Source organism: Nelumbo lutea, chromosome 3, assembly GCF_056320005.1.
Source record: "Nelumbo lutea isolate HS-2025 chromosome 3, American lotus-T2T, whole genome shotgun sequence".
Classification (NCBI taxonomy): Eukaryota; Viridiplantae; Streptophyta; class Magnoliopsida; order Proteales; family Nelumbonaceae; genus Nelumbo; species Nelumbo lutea.
The window spans coordinates 52172415-52192643 of NC_142686.1; the positions used below are offsets into that span (position 1 = coordinate 52172415).

Sequence of the window (20229 nt, forward strand, 5' to 3'; positions counted from 1 at the left end):
ACTTGGTGAGACGGTCAACCACTACGGACTACCATGATAACTGCCTTTCCTGCAGAATGAGGAAGACCCGTGATGAAGTCCATGGGAAGGTCTTCCCACATCTGATCAGGAATTTTGAGAGGTTGTAGAAGGCCATTGGGAGACTGTGATGAGTATTTCTGCTGTTGGCAGGTTTGACATTCGGATATATACCGTAATACATCCTTACACATTCCTACCCAATGATAGTGGCTGCTGAGCCTCTTTATGGTCTGTAGCACCCCTGAGTGTCCTCCCAAAGTGGAGTTGTGAAACAACCTTCGCAGTTCAGCTTTGTGGGCCGAATTCTGGGCTACAACAAACCGGCCCCTGAAGAAAAGATCAGGCCCCACAACTTGGTAACCAGCAACTTGTGAAGGATCTCGATTCCACTTATTTCTAATGGCCTGCAACTGTAGATCAGACCTGGCTTCTTGTCGTATAGCTTCAAATAAAGGGAAGCTGGGCTGAGAGCAGGTTAGCTGGGCTAACTCTTCTACTCGTGACAATGCATCAGCTACTTTGTTTGCGGACCCCGGTTTATACTCTATGAGGTAGTCAAAGCCCATCAGTTTTCTAAGCCATTTTTGCTGCTCTGGGGTGTGCACCCTTTGTTTTGCTATATACTTCAAACTTCGTTGGTCCGTTCTAATAACAAACTAGCATCCCAAGAGGTATGCACACCACTTTTGCATTGCCATCACTGCAGCCATCATTTCTTTAACATAAGTGGACTGATTTTGGTGAGTTACTGAGAGAGCCTTGCTGAAATAAGCAATGGGCTGCCCTTTTTGCATCAAGACGGCCCTTACCCCTACACCCGAAGCATCACACTCTATTTCAAAGGGCTGAGAGAAGTCCGAAAGAGTGAGGACTGGCGGGCTAGAAACTGCTGTCTTCAATTCTTCAAAAGTCCATTGGGTTTCCTCAGTCCACCTGAATCAATATTTCTTCAATAGACGCGTTAGTGGGGCGGCCATAAGCCCATATCCCTTAATGAAGCACCCATAATATCTTGTAAGCCCAAGGAAGCCCTACAATGCTTTTACAATAGTGGGCTTGGGCCACTTTTGAATGACTTCTACCTTTTCTGGATCTGTCATGACCTGATCTGCTGCAACCACATGTCCTAGGTACTGAATTTGTCCTTGCCCGAAGGAGCACTTTGTCATTTTGGCATGTAACTGATTTCTCCTCAAAGTTGTGAGGGTGAGTTTTAGGTGTTCCATGTGTGTCCCAATCCCTGCTATACACAAGAATATCGTCGAAAAATACCAAAATAAGTTGCCTTAGAAATGGCCTGAAGATGTCATTCATGATGGCCTGAAAGGTTGAGGGGGCGTTTGTGAACCCAAAAGGCATAACCAAGAACTCATAATGGCCATTGTGGGTCCTAAAGGCCGTTTTGTGGATATAAGCCTGGTGAACCCGGATCTGATGATACCCGGAGTGTAGGTTTAATTTGGAGAACACTCGTGCCTCTCCTAACTCATCAAGCAGCTCATCAATGAGGGGTATAGGAAACTTGTCCTTCACAGTAATATGATTTAAGGCCCGGTAATCTACACAAGGACCAACTACCATCCTTCTTCTTTACTAAGAGCACGGGAGATGAAAAAGGGCTGGTGCTGGGCTGTATATGCCCTTTTTCCAATAACTCTCTTACTGCCTTCTCAATTTCCAGCTTTTGAAAGTAAGGGTATCTATATGGCCTTACATTGGCGGGATTAGAGCCAGGTAAGAGAGGTATTTGATGATCACGAGTTTGGGATGGGGGTAATTGGTTCGGCTCCTCAAATACATCAACAAACTGATCGAGTATCGGTCGTAGGGCCCCTTGTTGGACTTCAGTGGGGTGGACACAACCTTGGTTGTCCAAAATTGGAATTGTGGGCCGAAGGCCCAAGTGCATAAATATGTGTTGGCCAGCAGCTTTGGAGGCCCGTATCATGGAGGTTAAAGTATCACTTTGAGGGCCTGGAGGCTACACCCCTTGTAGATGACAAGACTGGCCATCCTGGTGAAAATCCATTGTCATTTGGGCCCAATCAAATAGTGTAGGGCCCAGACCACGCAACCAATGAACCCCCAAAATAATATCAGCCTCCGAGAAATCCAATGGATGGAGATCCACCGCAAAATTATGGCCTTGTATGAGGATTTTCTCTTTCTTACATACACCATTACATGACATCTAATTCCCATTAGCCACATGAGTTGAAAAGAGAGGGGTGGGTTGTATGGTCATACTTAGCTGCTTAGCCAAGCGGCAAGTGATGAAATTCAGGCTGGAGCCATTGTCAATTAAAATCATCACGGTCTGGCCCATCAATTTCCCTTCTACTTGCATGGAATGGAGAGAGTTGAGGCCCATGAGGGCATGTAAGGAGATCTCAGCCCCCTCGGGTTTTGGACCATCTGGAATCAATTCACATTCGGTCAAGTTCTTTGGTTCGGGCTCGTCTGGCTCTTCCTCTGTCTGTAGGAGAAATACCCGCTGGACTCGACATTTATGGTCCGCTCCAAACTTGTCATCACAGTTATAACAAAGGCCTTTCTCGCGTCGGGCTTGCATCTTAGCCCAAGAGAGGCGCTTGAAAGGCATAGTGGGCCGATGTTGTATGGGCTTAGGAGGATCATCAACCGGTTTCATGGGCAGTTGGTCGACCTGTGGAGGAGTCTTCAAGATTGGGTAGGGTTGTTTGCTAGCTCGACGAAGGTTATCAATTCTCTCTTCTTGCAAGCAAGCTAATCCCACTGCAGCCATGACAGTCGCCGGACGGAGTGCTCTCACTTCTAGGCGGATATCCTCTCTAAGCCCTCCCACAAAACACCCTACTAAGGCCTTCTCCGGCCAGCCATGCACCCTGGTCACCATCCGTTCAAACTCGAGTTGGTATTCTGCTACCATTCCAGTCTGCTTCAGCCTAGTGATCAACTCGTCATAGTCCACGAACACCATTGGCCCAAAGTGGATGCACAAGGATTAAGTGAACTCCGACCAAGTAACATGGGGGTGATTCTGGTGCCATAGAATCACGTCTCCTTCTAGATGAATGGAGGCGATGGAGACACGTTGGTGGGCAGGAGTTTCATGGTACTCGAAGTATCTTTCTGTGCGGAAGATCCAAGGAATAGGATCTCCACCGGAATAGTTGGAAAAATTGATCTTAGTGACTTTCCCGATGGGGTAACCCCCTGTCCTTTGGCTACTGGAAGCAGAGGCTTCCTCTCCTGCTAGCTGGTCTCACCGGTCTGCTGCTGAGAGGCAATACTGGAGACAAGCACTCTGAGTTCCTTGAATTCCTTCACCACCTGGTGAAGTCTGACCTCAATTTGGAGGTCTGCTCTGCACCTGTAGTTGGGTTCGAAGGGGGTGTTTGTGCCCCAACAAATCCTTCCATTTTTCCCATCTTGCTGTAATGGCAGAGGTCACATTGAGTTATCTCTTGGTCTCCAATCTTAAGTGTACCCTGAATTGCACTCCTATTATTATTAAATTTACATTGCACATGTTCTATTTTAGTTCTACTTATTTTAGAACTTATTGTTTCTAATGCAGTTGTCTAATTTTGTATTTAATCATTCGCTAGTTTAGTGGACTTGAATACCTAACAGACTTTTTGACTGAATTTCTAATTATTAAAATAACTAAAAAGATACATCAAATGATCAAACCAAACTAACTAAAGTTTAAGGCTATTCATGATCATATGATGCTCAAGAACTTCCCTTCTTTGGTGTGACTCCATGAAAAGCCTCGTATTGAGTTATATGTTACCCCATACTTGATTCGGGAAGAGAAGCATGACTCCTCTAATTATCTTTTTATCTTAATCTTTATTTTTCTTGCTCCTTAATTATGTTTAATATTTATTTCAAGCTATTTCCTTGGTAGAAAATCATTTCAAACTTGTAGTAGCTCAAATAGTTATTGTAGAAGGTTTTTTATGAGTTCTAACCAGCTTTAAAGTCCATCCGATTTTAGGCATCTTTCAGGAAGTAATTTGGAGTATTTAGATTAGGGTGATAAATCTATCTTGGCAAGCTGTAAAATTTAATGTGTTGCTGTTGAGAATAGAATGAATCATTCTTAAATATGTGCTGTGTCAAGATGTGCTTAATCTAAGTCTATTGTTTTTTCTTTAACTAATAGGATCTTCTCTCTACAGTGGGATGATGTTCAGGACCGACCTGAAGGATCATCAAGTCATTCAGAGAAACTTCACTTATCTAACCCAAAGAAAAGGGCTGTTTCCCCCTTAAAGAAGTATGAAACGATGAAATTTGCTAGGAGGAGGAAGACTAAGAGGTGGAGTTCATTGGAAGAAGAAACTTTGAGAGCTGCTGTAGAGAAGTATGTGTGCCTTCCAACATGGTTATTATTTTCATCATCATTGCTTTTGGTGGAGTCTTACTAAAAGAGATGCCTATCTACATGTCTTCTCATAAGTTACTTGGATGTTTATTTTACATGTTTTTATGTTTCAATAAATAATTATGCTGTAATTTGATGAGGACAGTCATTTTTACATTCACATTTTTCTTTTCATGTGAAGGTATGGAAGAGGGAATTGGAAGTTCATTTTAAATAGTTATCGTGATGTATTTGAAGAGAGGACTGAGGTAAGTATGTTTTGAACTCAAGCAGTGTAGGCAACCTATATAGAACTTCTGACATCCTAAGGCATTTCATTAATCAGACAATGTCTATTGACTAAAATTAGAATTTTATTTATCTACTTTCAGAGAAATAACTATATTGAGCTACTGCATTAATTGCATAGGTAAATGCTAAAAACAAGTATTAGCTTTATCACTAGGAAAATTGAAGTATTTCAAAATTTCATACATAGGTGTCAAGGTGTTATGTGATTCTTTCTTGGAAACAGTGGAACTCTTAAGTGCCCACCTGGGTGGTGGAATTTGACAAAGGAAAACTTAAGCTCTAGGTTAATTTCTTTGTTTTATATTATATACTAACTAGCAAGCATGCAAATTGAAAAATAGAAAAATTTTCTGATAGATAAAAAAATTTCATTTCGAAACATGGTAAGTCGTATCTTTATTTCCTGTCTTTTCCCTGCCTATTCCCTTGTTTCCCAGTCAATTGTGAACCTTTGAACATCTTGTCTGCAAGAATGGATATTTTATTATTTCAATTATTATATTAAGGACTTCTCTAGTATAAGCAAATAATATAGTATCTTTTGTTATTGTAAGATAATTAATATTAAGTAAAGATTTTGGTGTTCAACTTATATGCTTAAGTAACTACTGACTGCCTGGACCCTAATACAGTAAATGGGGAGTAAGGGGTAGGGGTGATCATTTATAGCTCAGCCTGGCCCAGCCTGGAAATTTCTGTGCCATGCTTGGGCCAATACTTTAGGTCTGATCCACACTTATGATACATGTTAATTTTTGTAATATTTTAGGTTTTTTTGATAGAATGTAATATTTTAGGTTGTATATCATAACATGACACCTATTATACACATTATATATAATATTTTATATTATATAATGTATAACATAAATTTTAAACAGATTTTATATCTCATATAATATAAAATATCATATACATTTAATATTTATATTTAAAGTCTTAGGCCTGGAACCTGGCCCAGGCCTGAGCCTCAGCTATAGCCCTTAACATAGGTGTTAAGCCTGGTCCATGATCATCCCTAGTAGGGGGTTTTGGCCTTCTGGCCAGTGGGGTCAGTTGCCATAAGTGAATGATGTGTGGCTCATTGTGACACTAGCAAGTGCACTAGCCGTTCAAGTAATAAAGTAGTGAGTGAAGTATCGTTCCCACGAGGATTTAGGAAACAATTACCAATACTAAATTGAGCACTTCTTATCTGATCAACAAATAAATCAAAACTTTAATGAAAGCTAAAAAAATCCTAAATTAAAATCTATCTAAATCATTGGCCCAATTGCCTTCAAATCAGGTTAGAAGAGTAAGCAGTAAATGTCAATCTCAGAATTCAGCAATCTATCAATTTGGATCATTCGAATAAATCATGATTGAGCCTTGGTTTGGTGAAACCCCAAGGTCATGAACAGCCTCTCTCAAGCGCATGTTCATCCTATGCATGAGTGACGGTTCTTCTATCTCTAGCAAGAATCTAATCCCCATGCATGCATTTCTTCAAACACTTCTAAGGCATCAATTCAAATCTGAATTGATCACCAACTGAATTGTGCAAGTTATCTCTAACCTTGCACTCAATTCAGTTCTTGAATAGTAGATCTGAATTCCTAGATTCTCTCTCAAGCACTCTAGGAATTCCAAGCTGTAGATTAATTCGGCCAATCTGAAAATTGCAGATCTGAATTCTCTTTCAAGCAATTCAGATCTTGCAATCTCAGATCTGAGAATTCAGATATGAGTTTTGAAGGTTAGTTGGCCGAATTAATCTACAATAACACCCTTATTCAAGAAACTTCAAGTACAATTCATGACCATTTGAATGAATAAAAAAGAATTAGATTGCTGAACTGAAATTTTACAAGCTGAAATAAATCAAGGAAGAATGGAAAAAAAAGGAGAAAGAAGAAAGAAAATATAACAAAGAAACTGAATTCGAATCAAAAGAGAATGAAACTACAATTGATTTATTACAAAAGATCTTTGAATCACAACCCTCAATTCGAACTCACCTTCTCTTCTAGCTTGCTTGTCTTGAACTTCCTTCAGCCCTTCTTCTTCTTCTTCCTTGCGCCTAGCCTTCTTCTCTTCTCTTCTCTCAAGGTGGCCGAACCTCTAAGAGTGGGAGAGCCTTCATCTCAAGCAATTGAACACCTCTCCCCCCTCCTAGAGGCCTCCTTATATAGTTTTTCAAGGGGGCTCTTGCCCCTTCTTGAAGTCTCTAGAATTGGGTGTATTACACCCCTCATGAACCTTCTAGAGTGCTCCCTCCTTCTCTTCAAGAAACTTCTAGGAGTTGCCGCCCCTAGCTCCCTTTGGGCTGCTATTTGGGCTACAACTTAGCTTGCTTTTGAGCTCATGTGGGCTACACTCTAGGCTGTTATTTGGGCTAAAAATGGGCTGGGCCGAAATTTCCTTCTTGCTAGGCTTCTTCCCTTAGGTTTTCCAAAGAGTTAGCTTGCACTACTTGGGCCGAATGAAACTCCCTTGCTCTCATGGCTGGGCCGGGCTGAACTTAATAAATTTTGGGCTTTTTTTTCTTGCTTTTGCCTTCTTTTTGTTGATTTGGCTCCCCCTGAAATCTTTCTTGCAATCAAGCTAAAATAGGGCAAAATCTAATTAAACCAGCATAAAATTTCATGCAAAAACCTCATAAAATATAGATAAATTGTAGGTTCATCAGTGAACTTAATTACTGTTTCAGAGAGTTACGTTGTTCTTATTAGAGATTGCAATGTTCAGGTTGATTTGAAGGACAAGTGGCGAAATATGACACGCTAGTAATCTTTTCTTCTCCTTTTTGGATCTTTACATAAGAGGTATAATGTTTATATTCCATTTTTTTATCTATTGTTCATGTGAAAGACATTAGCATTTCTTGGATTGTTGGATCATGACATTTTTATGAAAAAAAAAAAAAGAAAATCAAGAAACTTTCCATTACTTTTTTTTCTTTTAGAATTTCTCTGTTCAAAGTACTAGTTATGCACATGGTTCAAAGTATTGATATGTGATACACAAATTTTGTGTATCGAGAGTTTAAAATGATCAAACCTATACTGTTGTTTTATATTTTATCAGACATGTTGTCACATCATATAAAATTATATAAAACAAACCAACCTTGAAAACTTTTAACATTTAGTGTTTTGGAGACCCAAAGATACGATATGGTACACCTGATATGTGGTGTATCGTATCAATACTTTGAACCTTGATTGTGCATTTATTGGTTGTAGTGCTATATTTATGCTGCATCTAGAATTGTGGTGATAACCTGAATGTTGTTTAGAGATTGGTTAAGACTCATACCTTAAATTTTCTACCCATGCATTGTATGATTTAACCGAGGACCTCCCTAGAGATTGCTCAATAATGCTTCAAATTCTCCTTTGGCCTTTGATGTGATACGGTGATTCTTTATTTTTCTTGCATCAGGAGGTTGATGGAGCTTGGCTCTACTGTGGATATGTTCAGGGACACCTCTTTGTAGGATTTAAATGACAACGATGAGTCGATGACTCATAGGCATTAGAGGATTGTACAAGGTTAACTTAGTGAATTTTTTTAGCTTCCCCTTTTTCTATGTAAATGATTGCTGTCTGTGATAGCATCCTGTTTATTACTGAATGAAGAACAACAATACAATCTTCTGTTCAGGCTATTTTTATTCCTTTTGACTTGAACTCGTGAAAGGAAAGAGTTGCATTGATCAACAATAGAATCATCATGGAAGTGATGATTGCCAGTTTCCATTGTGATCATTGTTAAAATAAGCAACTTGAAGCAGAGGTAGGCCGGGGGGGGGGGGGCCTATGCCTCAAGAGTTCCTCACTTATATTATTAGTGTTGGAGAGGTGGTGGTATGGCAATGGTAGCTGAAATTCGCAGTTACAACACTGCACACATATGATTGGGAGTGGGGCATACTAGAAATACTTTGTTCCTTGTTTGAATTTTGATATGTTGGCTGACTTGGGGGTTTTCAAAAACAAAACCAACCTGTTGAACACTTCTTTGAGAGTCCATTAAATGCAATACTGCTTCCAAAGATTTAGAAGATGATGAGCAAATAGCTGATAAGAAGGATGAGAGGCAAATTGATAAAAGAGGGTAGAGGGTGCAAATTTATGACATTCCTCTTGAAATGAATAATGAACAAGTCAGGCATTGTCTGGGTTCTAGGATGGGGACTGTGAGAGAAGTGATACTTCCTACTTACTATATTTGGGCTAAGGTAATGATTTCAATAGAGAATCCAGAAAGAGGTGCTTTTATAGGTTCTCTGAATTGGGTAGTTTTTCGTTATGAGGATGTTCCTGTTCTATATTATATTTGTGGTAAAATGGCTCATTTATTTACAAGTTGTTCTACTCCGTTATCTTCTCTTCAAGCAGATTACTTTGAACGGTTCTTTTGCTCTCATACTGTGCAACACCCAGGGCCTTGGTTGAGGACTGAGAAGGCCCCTCTTTTACTGTGATAGGAGACACCCTTCTTCAGTGAAGTAGTCATGGATTCGAATCTTACTTCATCCACTGATCCTAGGGTTCCAGATAGGACTCCATAACCTAACTGACCTACTTTGGATCCAGGAGGTGCATCTTCCTTGGTGCCTGTTAATAATCTGCATGCAGGGTGTTCAAGCAGTGAAACTTTCCATTTGGATTCTGTGGGGTTCTATAATGACTTTTTACCTCCCAAAGCTTGAGGAGACCTACATCTTGAACAATTGGCTTTACATGCTCAAACTGTGTTTACCCAAGTTATTCCCAGAAGAGTCCCCTAGTAATTCCTGGTCTGGTTTTGGTAAACATCCTAGAGTGGAAATAGGTTTGGACCATGATTCAGAAAATGTTTCAAGTATTCGGTCTGGGTCTAGTGCCCCTTTATCCCAGGTGAGCCCAAGTTTGGCTGGACATAGTGACAGATTCAGAAAATCTCCACAATGTCTTGAAAGCCCAGCTGTTGGTTACTCTCATCCTGTGTTCCAAGATGACCAAGGCACTTCTTAGTCTCAGGAATTTCCTTCTTCTGCTAATATTCCTCATGGTATTCAGGCTAGCTCCTTTTCTTTCTTCATATCCATTCATTTTTTTTTTTTTTTTTTTTTGGTGAACTGGGCAGTGGTGGCTGGCCCCAAACAGCCACACCCACTGCCCATGGAGATATGCAGTTGGAACTGCCACGGTGGTAATTGTCCCAAGGTAATCTAGTTTCACAATTTAATCCAGATGTTATATTTTTTTGTGAAAATTCCAAAGGAGAAAGCAAATTGTTTGGGTGAAAAATTGAAATATACTGATTGTTATGCTATTTCTTCTGAAGGGAGAGCAGGTTCAGCAGTTTACTGGAAATCAAATCTGGATGTTTCTTTTTTGTTGCAACTGACAAGTATGCTTTTTTCAAAATAATTTTTTTTTCCTGCTGGAATGCCTTGGCTGCTTGGCTTTATTTATGGAGAATCTTATAAAGGTGGGCGAAATAAATTTTGGTTTGATCTAAGCAATTGGATTAAACAATTTGATCTACCTTATGTTCTAATTGGAGATTTTAACGAGTCTCTTGTAGTTAATGCATCAGATATGAGACTTGATCCTGGTCCTAGTCCTTTTTAATATGGTTCTAGAGGTTTTGTAATCTGTTGTTGGAACTGGGTATAATTTAGAAAGGTCCTATTTGGTGGAAGCTATGAGGCTCTAGGGTTTTATGATGATTGGTAGGCGAAGTAAATTTTGGTTTGATCTAAGTGGCTTAAACAATTTGATCTATCATATGCTCTAACTGGAGATTTTGATGAGTCTATGGTAGTTAATGCATCAGATATGAGACTTGATCCTGGTCCTAGTCCTTTTAATAAAGGCTGTAGATGTTTTTGTAATCTGCTGTTGGAACTGGGTATAATCTAGAAGGGTCCTATTTGGTGGAAGTTATGAGGCTTTAGGGTTTCATGATGATTGGTGTCTTATAACTTATGACTGCATTTCTACTTTTTCTTATTCTATGCTCATTAATGGCTCTCCAGAAGGCCATTTCATCAAACGAAGTGTCTTTGACAAGGGGACCTTTGTCTCCTTACCTATTCATTGTTGCCTAGGGAAATCTCTCCAAACTTCTTTTAAAAGATGAGTTGGAAAATAGAATTGTTGGAACTCAAGTTGCTAGGGGGGCTCCTATTATTTCTCATTTGTTCTTTGCAGATGATGTTATGTTTTTTTTTTAAGGACCCATAGAAATGAGATTGCAAGTCTCAAATTAATTTTGGAGGATTTTCAATTTCTGTTGAGTCAAAGAATTAATTTTGATAATTCTGGCATAATGTGTAGAAAATCTGTACATCCTCCATGTCGAAGAATGATTAGAGGCTGACCCAATGAAAATTTTAGATAAATCTAACAAATATTTGGGTTTTCCTTTACATTTTAATAAGAATAGGTCTCAGCCTCTGCAATTTATTTTGGATAATCTGAAGAACAAACTTGAAAGGCTGAAAGCAAACTCAATCTCACAAGCAGGTAAACATGTGCCCATCAAATCAGTTTTACAGTCAGCTCCCCTCCATTGTATGTTGGTTATGCAACTGCCTCAAAAGATTTTACAGATTATTGGTAAAGTTCAAAGGCAGTTTGGTGGTCTAATGGATCTCAGGGTACCCACAAGAGTAGATGGTGTTCCTGGTTTAAACTGTGCTGTCCAAAATCTGGAGGAGGATTAGGATTTAGGAAATCAGAAATTGTTAATTTAGCATTCTTGGAGAAATTATCTTGGAGATTTCTCATTGAGGATCAATCTATTTGGGTTCATTGTGGAAAGCTAAATATTTGAAGAATTCAAGTTTGTTTTCTTTAAAGGTAAGTAGCAATGCTTTTGTTTGGAAATTGGTTTCGAGGTTTGCTTAAATTCCATATTGAAGTGTGATATTTGATAAAGCAAAATGATTCTCGTGTCATCTGTCATGTTCCTTGAATCAAATTGAATGTCAGATATAGTATGCCTTGGGACCCAGTTCCATTGGCTTTGTCTCAACTTAAATTAAAGGATTTAATGAGAGATGATGGGCAATGGGGTGAAATTAAGTTAAAAGAAAAATTTTCATCTTGAAATTATTGAACATATTGAAGGTCCGTTTGGTTCGCAGTAATAGGGGTCTAGAATCGGAATCGGAATGGTCCATTCCAATTCCAGGCGTTTGGTTGGGCGGAATCGGAATCCGGTTCCCATTTCGGGCAGAATGGCAATCCCTTATTTTTGGGAATGGCCATTCCTGACCCACCCCCCGGAACCGGAATCTCATTCCTGCTCTTTCGCATAAAAAACCAAAATGGCAAAAAAACCCTCAAACCTCTCCCAACCCGATTCCAACTTTCTAACCCTCACTCTCTCTCTCTCTCTCTCTCTCTCATTACTCCCTCATTCGGCAGCTGGAGTTCAAAGTAGTGATCTGAAATTCAGAACCAAAACTCCGGTGACGGTGACAACAAGGTAAATCTCCGTTGATTTTTTCTCTCCCATTTCCTATTCTTCTTCCTCTCCTCTCTCTCACTTTATTTTTTCATTACTCCCCAGTTTTTTTGCTGCAAACCTGACCAGACCACAGCAAGGTAAGTTTTATTTTTAATTGATTTGTTTTCATTTCTGAGTTATGCTAGCCGATTCATGATTTCTTAAATTAGAGGATACAACAGATTTTGTATTGCAATTTGGCAAGTTAAATTCCTTTTCTCATTTAAAAGGTGGTTTCTACTTCGAGAGGTAAAATCTCTGAAAATTCCGCTCATTTTGTTTAATAGACTGAACTATATAGAGCTCAATAGGTAGTTTCTTCTTCTTCTTCTCTTTCTCTCCTATATTCTTCTCTCTTTTTTCCTTCTATTTTCTGCTATTATTCTAATCAAATTATACCATATTTATAGCCATTAGTTGCTTACCTTCTTTGATGAGATGCCCTGATGCCCATGGACCTGAAACATTTGAAGAGAGCCATTATATGAGGAGTTCATCTTTCTTGAAGAAGGAAAAATTATATAAACTGGGATATAGTATATATAATAGGGCTTTGACTGTATTGATTAGAATAGGGATGGCATATTGGTGCATTCAGGCTTAAAATAGAGAGAGCAGGTACAAGTATTTCAAAACTGCTGCCTATGGAGGTCTAGAAGCTATGGTTTGTAAAGAAAAATCTAGGCGTTCGAAGAAAAAAGTGTTATCTGGTAGGTGCCATGTGTAAGGATGGTTGCTGCTAAAATTCAAGAAAACATGAGGGTGATTTTATGTAAAGTAATTTTCTTTTCCAAATTTCAGAGCTAAAAATTCGGTACTGTAATCATGTCTTTTTTCACTTGCACAACCTTATGGTTTACTCATCCAATGGTGGATCCTAGTAATCTGTGTATATGTAATATGTGGTAAGTTACAGGGTACCAGGTTGAAGTACATTGAATTATGGGGGCACCAAAATCACAACCTCCTCTTAACCTCCTTCGTTAGTTCATATTTGGGGACTTATGCTTTTGGTCATTTGTCACATATATTAGAGCCTTATCTTCTTCCAACACTCCAAAGAAATTAAGTTGTTCTAAAGGTGGACCAAACATCTGGAAGAGGAATAGGGAGATGACACAGAGCAGATAGCACTCTATTGGGGATGCTTTTCAAATTTCAAATAACTTGTCTTTCTTTGACATAGGGAAAGAGATTGGTTTATGGAGAGAGGGTACTTTGTTTCCTAGAAAAGAAATCTGAGAAATTCCACTAGTTTGTGCCATAGATATGCAACCTTGAATTAGTCAAATGCTGTTAATCAAGAGTTGAAGTCAGACTTGCAATATTTCTGAGAATATGGACTTGGATGCAACCTTGAATTGTCCAAGATGAAGCTTTGTAGGTCAGCATTGACTTTATGGGGTGATTGTCTATATATATATATATTTTATCTAGCCAAAAAATTCATCTAAATTTTATGGGGTGATTGTCCAAGATTTAGCAATGTGGACGCCAAATCTCTTTTTTCTTTCTCACCAATAGATATTTCTTATGTTTATGGAATGCAGCTTATGTATGAATCCAATAATTGTGTAAATTAGTGATTGCTAATACTAATCCTAAAAATCTGATAATCATCACATCTCCACCAGTCTCTGAGAGCAGACTCATAAGAGAAATGCAACATTGTTTGAGAAGTACAAACAGGTGGAGGAGGTGGTAGAACCCACAAAGATAAGAGTGGTGCATTGGGATTTAGTGACAACAGAATTTAAAGATGTGCCTTTTAATAATTGATTAGAGACTGGTAAACAGTGGTGGGTTTCCAAAGAAGTAAACAGGTAAATGGAGTCCACCAGATTGTGGGAAAATCAAGTTTAATTTTGATGGGTGTTGTATTAGAAATCTGGGGCTATTGGGTGTAGGGAGTGTTGTCAGAAATGTTATGCTTAGTTTTTCAGGCCCAGTGGGATAAGGGAAGTCTTTGAGAGCAGCATTGATGGCTCAAATACAAGGTTTAAAATTTCTGCAACAACAGGGGTTAAGAGATGTAATAGTGGAGGGAGACTGTCATGTGTTATTTGCTAGATGAAAGGTCAGAAACAAATACCTTGGGAATTTAAGGCTTTGGTAAGGATGGTTGTCTCACTAGGGTCCTCCCTGAATGCCTCGTTCAATTGGATCCCTAGAAGCGCAAATATGTTAGCAGATTCTTTAGCAAGAGATGGAGTGGGGAGGGATTCTCTGCTATGGGGTTGCCCTGGACTGGGCTGTAATTTCGTAGAAAAGATTTCTTGGTAGGTGTGGGGGGAATTTGTTTCTGTTATATAAAGTTTACTTGTTTTAATGATGGTTGCTTTGTAATCAGTTTGACTTGATTAATGAAAATCTTCTGTAATTTATCAAAAAAATCACATCCTAACCTGTCCCAACCTATTTTATCCAGATACAGAAAGGACATGCCTGGATACAGTATAGATATGAAATTTACACTAAAATTTGAAGTATCCAACATGATATGGCACCCTCGTACATGTATCTGGGTATCATAGGTTCTAACCCGTTTAGGTGGGTTGGCAGCACCTACTTATTCCCTCATTCTGTTCTAAGGCTGTGTTTTAGTGGTGATAGTAGTTGTGTATTAATAGTTATAGCATTTTTAGCTTTAGTTTATACATTGAAAACTCATTTCTATGCATCTCAGCAACAGATTTCCTAATATAAATTCCTCCAGGAGAATAGTGTGAAACCTGTCTTACTGAAAATTAGTGCTTGGTATTACTATCATCAGTCTTATCCCACATAGGTGGGATTGGAAGCATCAGTAAAATTACTCTATTTTGGTCTATGAAAGGCCATACGGTACCACCATCATCAACAACAACAAAAACAACAACAATTTCATGTTGTAGGCTGAGAGATATTTTGTTGAACATAGTCAAACCTTCCTAGATATTCATGGGAAATTATCAATATATTCCTAAGATTTTACCATGTTTAGATTGTCTCTATCTTTCCGTCTCTCTCCCTTCAGGCCTCAATTGTATCAGTGAAAAGGTGCATAAATTTCATTTCTAGGTCCCTAGAAAAATCAACTTACACTTAGACAATAAGGAATATGTAGTAAAATGAGCACATTCTCTGAGTTGTATATTATTGTACAATGTAGAAATGAACTTGGAGTAGGACCATGCTTCCAACTTTAAGGAACTCAAGATTACTGAAGTCTGCCCAGACAAGAAGCTGATGGCCATCTTCAAAGCACTATCTTGGACTAAACGCAGATAATGGAGAAATGTTGTCATCTTTCTGGATGCTGTATTTTATTTTGGCTTTGAAGACTAAAAGTCAAGGAGCTTCGAATCTCTGGTCTCTGTTAGCTAAAGTTAGGTCTCTTGTTGCAGTAGTCGGGCCTTTTAGACTTCATATTATGTAAATAGCCCTGCTCATAGAATGGCACAGTTTGCTAAAAATTTATCTACTCAGTCTGGTTTGGTGCTTTTTGTCTGTTGATAGAGGCTTTGATATTTCTCCTTGGTCAGAGACTCAAGGGACATTCTGGATACATTTATTTTGATAATCTGCAGTAATATAATATCTTTGTGCAGCAAAAAAACGTGACCCTTGCACTCCATCCAAACTAATGGCGAGAACTCCGGCAAAGACGACCACTCCGACAAAGACATCGGAGGTACTCCCCGTCCCTCTCATCTCATCTCATCACTCCATCCCTTGGCGTTCGGATATGGCTACCTACATACATTTACCCACGACACACTGCAGCCACACATCGGGAATTTCTCGCGTACTTGTAGTATGTTGTCATTCACGGCTAGAAGTTGCCTATGCAAGGCTGGCTTTAGTGTCTTGTGGGTAGTGTCAGAAGCATATAATGGTTTCCACTTCCAGTTCCACCCCTTTGACAAGATCTGTTGCTGGTTTATTGCAGCCAGGGGCAGAGGACCATTGCCGAAAACACGGTGGGAGCGAGGCACAAGAAAGATGCGAGGGAAGGACTAGCGGAGACTGATCAAGGTATGAGGTATCTACCACGGCGGTGATTCCACCTGTAAACAGCGTTGGTGGTTCACTGCTCAGGTTCGGTGTGTGAGAGATGTTCTCAATGCATGATGAGATATGCCTGTGTGAGGCTCCCTATGTGAGGAGCATATCCCACCTCAAAAGTTTGTGATTGGTTTTTGAAAGAATGTATTAAGAGTAACGTATCATGCCGATTGCCGAGAGCCTGTATACAGCCCGAGCTGTGGAACGCAAGACAGATAAATTTTTCCCATTTATATATTTTTCGGTAAACCTTCCCATATATTGGACCTTATTAGTGAATTTTATTGTCCAAAATTCACCTTTTGTTAAGTTTCTGTTAAATCATTGTTAGTGATGATCCATTTAAGTATTTTACATGGCCAAACTATCCCTAAATTGGCAAGTCAACCTTATTAAATATATTTTTATGGTAAAACTACCTGTGATTATTCGTATATAATAATTGTGTATATATATTTTAAATATATGTGGGTTGAGTCAGGCCCAGGCCCAATTCTAAAATTTACGAGTCTAGTGTGGGTCTGGATCCGTGTTAAAGATAATTGTCATAAAAAATATTTAATAAATTTGATTGGCCATTCAGGTATAGTTTGATCATGCGGACAATTACTCCCTGAAGGTTTTGAAAACTCATGAAGTGAGTATTAAATAATATCCTTAGGACTTACCTTTATCCATGGACTTAACTGGCCATTAGCCCTTGGGCTCGACACTTGCTACTGGCTGGTATTGTAGCAGACGTAGGCCAAAACTAAAAGCCTAAAACTGTACGTTGGGCTGTCGCCCATCCCTCCCATAAGTCTATAACCCCAGATCTGGAGTAGGGGTGTAAACGTATTGAATTCGAATTCGAGTAGAAAATTTGATATTCAAATTCGATTTAATATCCGATGGATATTAAAAATTAATATTTCAATTTGAATTTCATTAAGTATTTAAATATTCGATTCGGTTTGTATTCGATTAATTAATTATTTTAAGTAATTAATAAATATATAAAATAAATATTTCATTTATATAAAATATATAAATATATAAATTATTTATATACTTTAATTATTATATATATATAAATTATATAAAACATTTAAGTATTTTATATATAATATATAAGAATTAAATAATTGGCCGAATTTGAAGATTTATCAAATTGAATAAGGTCATATCTGAATTTGACTGATTAGATATTTAAATTATCCAAATTTGATTTGATTGTATAAAATCTAAAATTCGAAATTGAATTTTCGAATACCGTTAACACCTCTACTGTGGAGTGGCATCCTAGCCTCCTCTATTTCAGTAGTTCCTAGTGCTACGGCGCATGGTTCAAAGTATTGATACAATATGTCTGATATGGGGTGTATTTGCATCTTTTGAAAAATATATGGTTTGAAACACCTGTTTCTAGGTATTTAGAACCCCCAATTTTATTAATAATAAAATGCATGCTAAAAGTTTTCCAAAAAACCAAAATTTGAAAAAAAACTAAAAAAAAATAGTTTCGACCATTTCTAACTACTGATACGATATGGGATACTTTGAACCGGCGTATGAATTATGGATAGGCATTTGTCGATCAATATCCAATAAAAGGCATAGAGATTAGAGCATTCAACCAGTCTTCCTGCTGCGACCTGCGCTAGGCTCTACCTTCGTTTATCGTTCTCCACTCTCCTCCCTTCTGGTTTAACTCTGGAAGTTAATTAGGGCCTCGTCCATGACTGCCCCCTGCGTGGGCCAACCAACAAAATCTAACCCAAAATGTTTGATTAATGTATCCAGCAGACCAATTGATTCCAGCACATCCCCTCGAGAGAGAGAGATCACAGCTCACACCACAGATATTGATTGGGGAGGTTAGTATTTCTCTTTCATTCGTCCTCATCCTGTCAACATTTATGTTAATTAGGTTGAGGTTCCAATGGTACTGTACCAAACGGAAAAGAGAGCGATTATCAGATTTGATCATTTCATCCGCTTCAGAATCGTATATTAAGGTTGGAAAACGTCCTCTTCCTAGGAGTGTAGGACATTTACTATTACTAAACTTCGACCCTTGGCTTACAACGTTGCACGCGTTAAAAAAAGAAAAAAAAAGAAAAAAAAAAATCTAAACAAGACGACTTTAGATGCAAATTTTCTCCACTTACTGAGAAACTTTTATTTACCGGAAATACAGACAGAAAATTCTTCTTTCGATGATGAACAGCCAATAAAAAAAAGATAAGTACCTGAAAATTTTCTTGAAAGAAAAAGAGTGGACTAAAAAGCCTAATTTCGATCTTGTAATAGATTCTCCTACCAAGTAGTTCTGGGCAACCATTACTAAATTTGAATTCATAAACTTTATGCAGCAGCGAAGCTCCCCTATATTTTATGAAGTGACATCAATTAATAGTATTAAAACTATAGGCTGAGTTTGGAAGGAGTATAAATACAAAATTGTAGAATATAAAACCTTATATTTTGTATGTATCTACACTGCATATATTTGTATTTGTACTCTAGACTCAGTTTGAAAGGATTATAAATACAAATATTCATAATACAAAACCTTAAATTTTATATATATTTCAATATTTATACTGTACATATTTGTATTTGTATTCTTTCCATACTGAGCCTTAGTTCCACTTTCCTTGGAAATGATCAGTTCAGTTGTATATATAATTCTTTGAGAGGAGCATTCGTTAGTGCTGGTATGGTAATTATCAGTATCATAGGGTCAGTTTGAAAGGAATATAAATACAAATATGTAAGGTAAGGTGCACAACATTGTATTTTGTATTATTTGGTATGTATTTATATATTTGTACTCTTTTCAAATTAAACTATAGTGCAAAGCATTTTGTTTAAGCAAAATTGGAGGATGCTTTTCCACAAATGCATGGTAGGCCCAACATGGTCCGGCGCTATTTGTTTGAAGAGAAATTAGATGTGGTCTCCCTCAAATGTCAAACCTGAATAATCAGGGCGCCTTCAATTCGTTCTTGGGCCAGCATTGCACTTGCATTTATAGTGCAGTTCGGCTAATATAATCTGGTCTGATCAAAGTGCCTTCTATTGAAAAATTATAACGCATTCTTTTTATATTTAATCAAATGAACATTTCTCTTACAATATTTGTTTTAATTTACTTTTAAGAATAATTTAATTTTGTAGACAGTATAGAAAACTATTGTGATGTTCATACTGTGGTAGTGGTAGACACCTACTCCTTTTGGTTGTAGGAATTGCCATGGCAAACATGTGTTATTTTAATCTGTCATTGGTTTCAAGGAAAAAGATAGGGAAAGAAAGGTAAGAAAAAGCATACAAGGTTTGTACAGGTTTCCCTATCTTTCCATTTTCCTACCTTTTTACTTTAAACCAAACGGGCAATAGCTGAATTTGGTATTGTAGGTTTTAAAACATCAAAATCTTGTCTTATAGAACAAATCACACCTGAACACACTCAATAAAGTCGTTGATTCAGTAGATGCATTTTAAATATTCCAATCACTGTTTTAGAACACATCATACTACCATAGCATGGAAAATGGTCAGTTCCAAAACCTACTGTTTCAAACACTTGCAACTGAGGGTTTTTTTTTGAAAGCTTATAGGTAAATTCACTCAACTATTAATCTCAGTTACATCTTTGATCAGAACAGAAGAGATAAAATCCGGTGCTAATCACCAACGGGGAGTATAATTGGGGGTGGGGGGTTGCTAATGTGTATCCTTTATGCTCTAGTAAAAAGACTTAGACCTATCCTGATATTTCACTTATATACTGAAACATCTCCTCACTTTTTAAATTAGACTTAAATCTCCTCTCTCATATTTATAAACTGTTATTTCTAAGAGAAAAAGGAAAACAACTAATATACCCCGTTTAAATTTGAAATTAAATCGATTTTTAATTAATTTAGAGAAAAATCTGCTTATCTTCATCCTTGGAACAATGAAAATTTGACCACTGACAGAACTGCATCTATCCACTAATCCCCCTATCTTTATAC

The 20229-nt window shown here is 37.9% G+C and overlaps 1 protein-coding gene across 2 annotated transcripts in view; it reads left to right on the top strand.

Annotated features, from left to right (window-relative positions):
• Nucleotides 1–16519, top strand: part of LOC148864961 (uncharacterized) — a 34812-nt gene extending 18293 nt beyond the window's left edge. For both annotated transcript variants that reach the window (XM_088979800.1, XM_088979799.1), the window contains 5 exons: nt 4191–4375; nt 4578–4644; nt 7418–7494; nt 15769–15851; nt 16110–16519. In XM_088979800.1, coding sequence (XP_088835926.1) covers nt 4191–4375; nt 4578–4644; nt 7418–7456 — 291 coding nt within the window. In that variant the 3' untranslated portion in view covers nt 7457–7494; nt 15769–15851; nt 16110–16519. The remainder of the gene's footprint in view (nt 1–4190; nt 4376–4577; nt 4645–7417; nt 7495–15768; nt 15852–16109) is intronic.
• The last annotated feature ends 3710 nt before the right edge of the window (nt 16520–20229 follow it).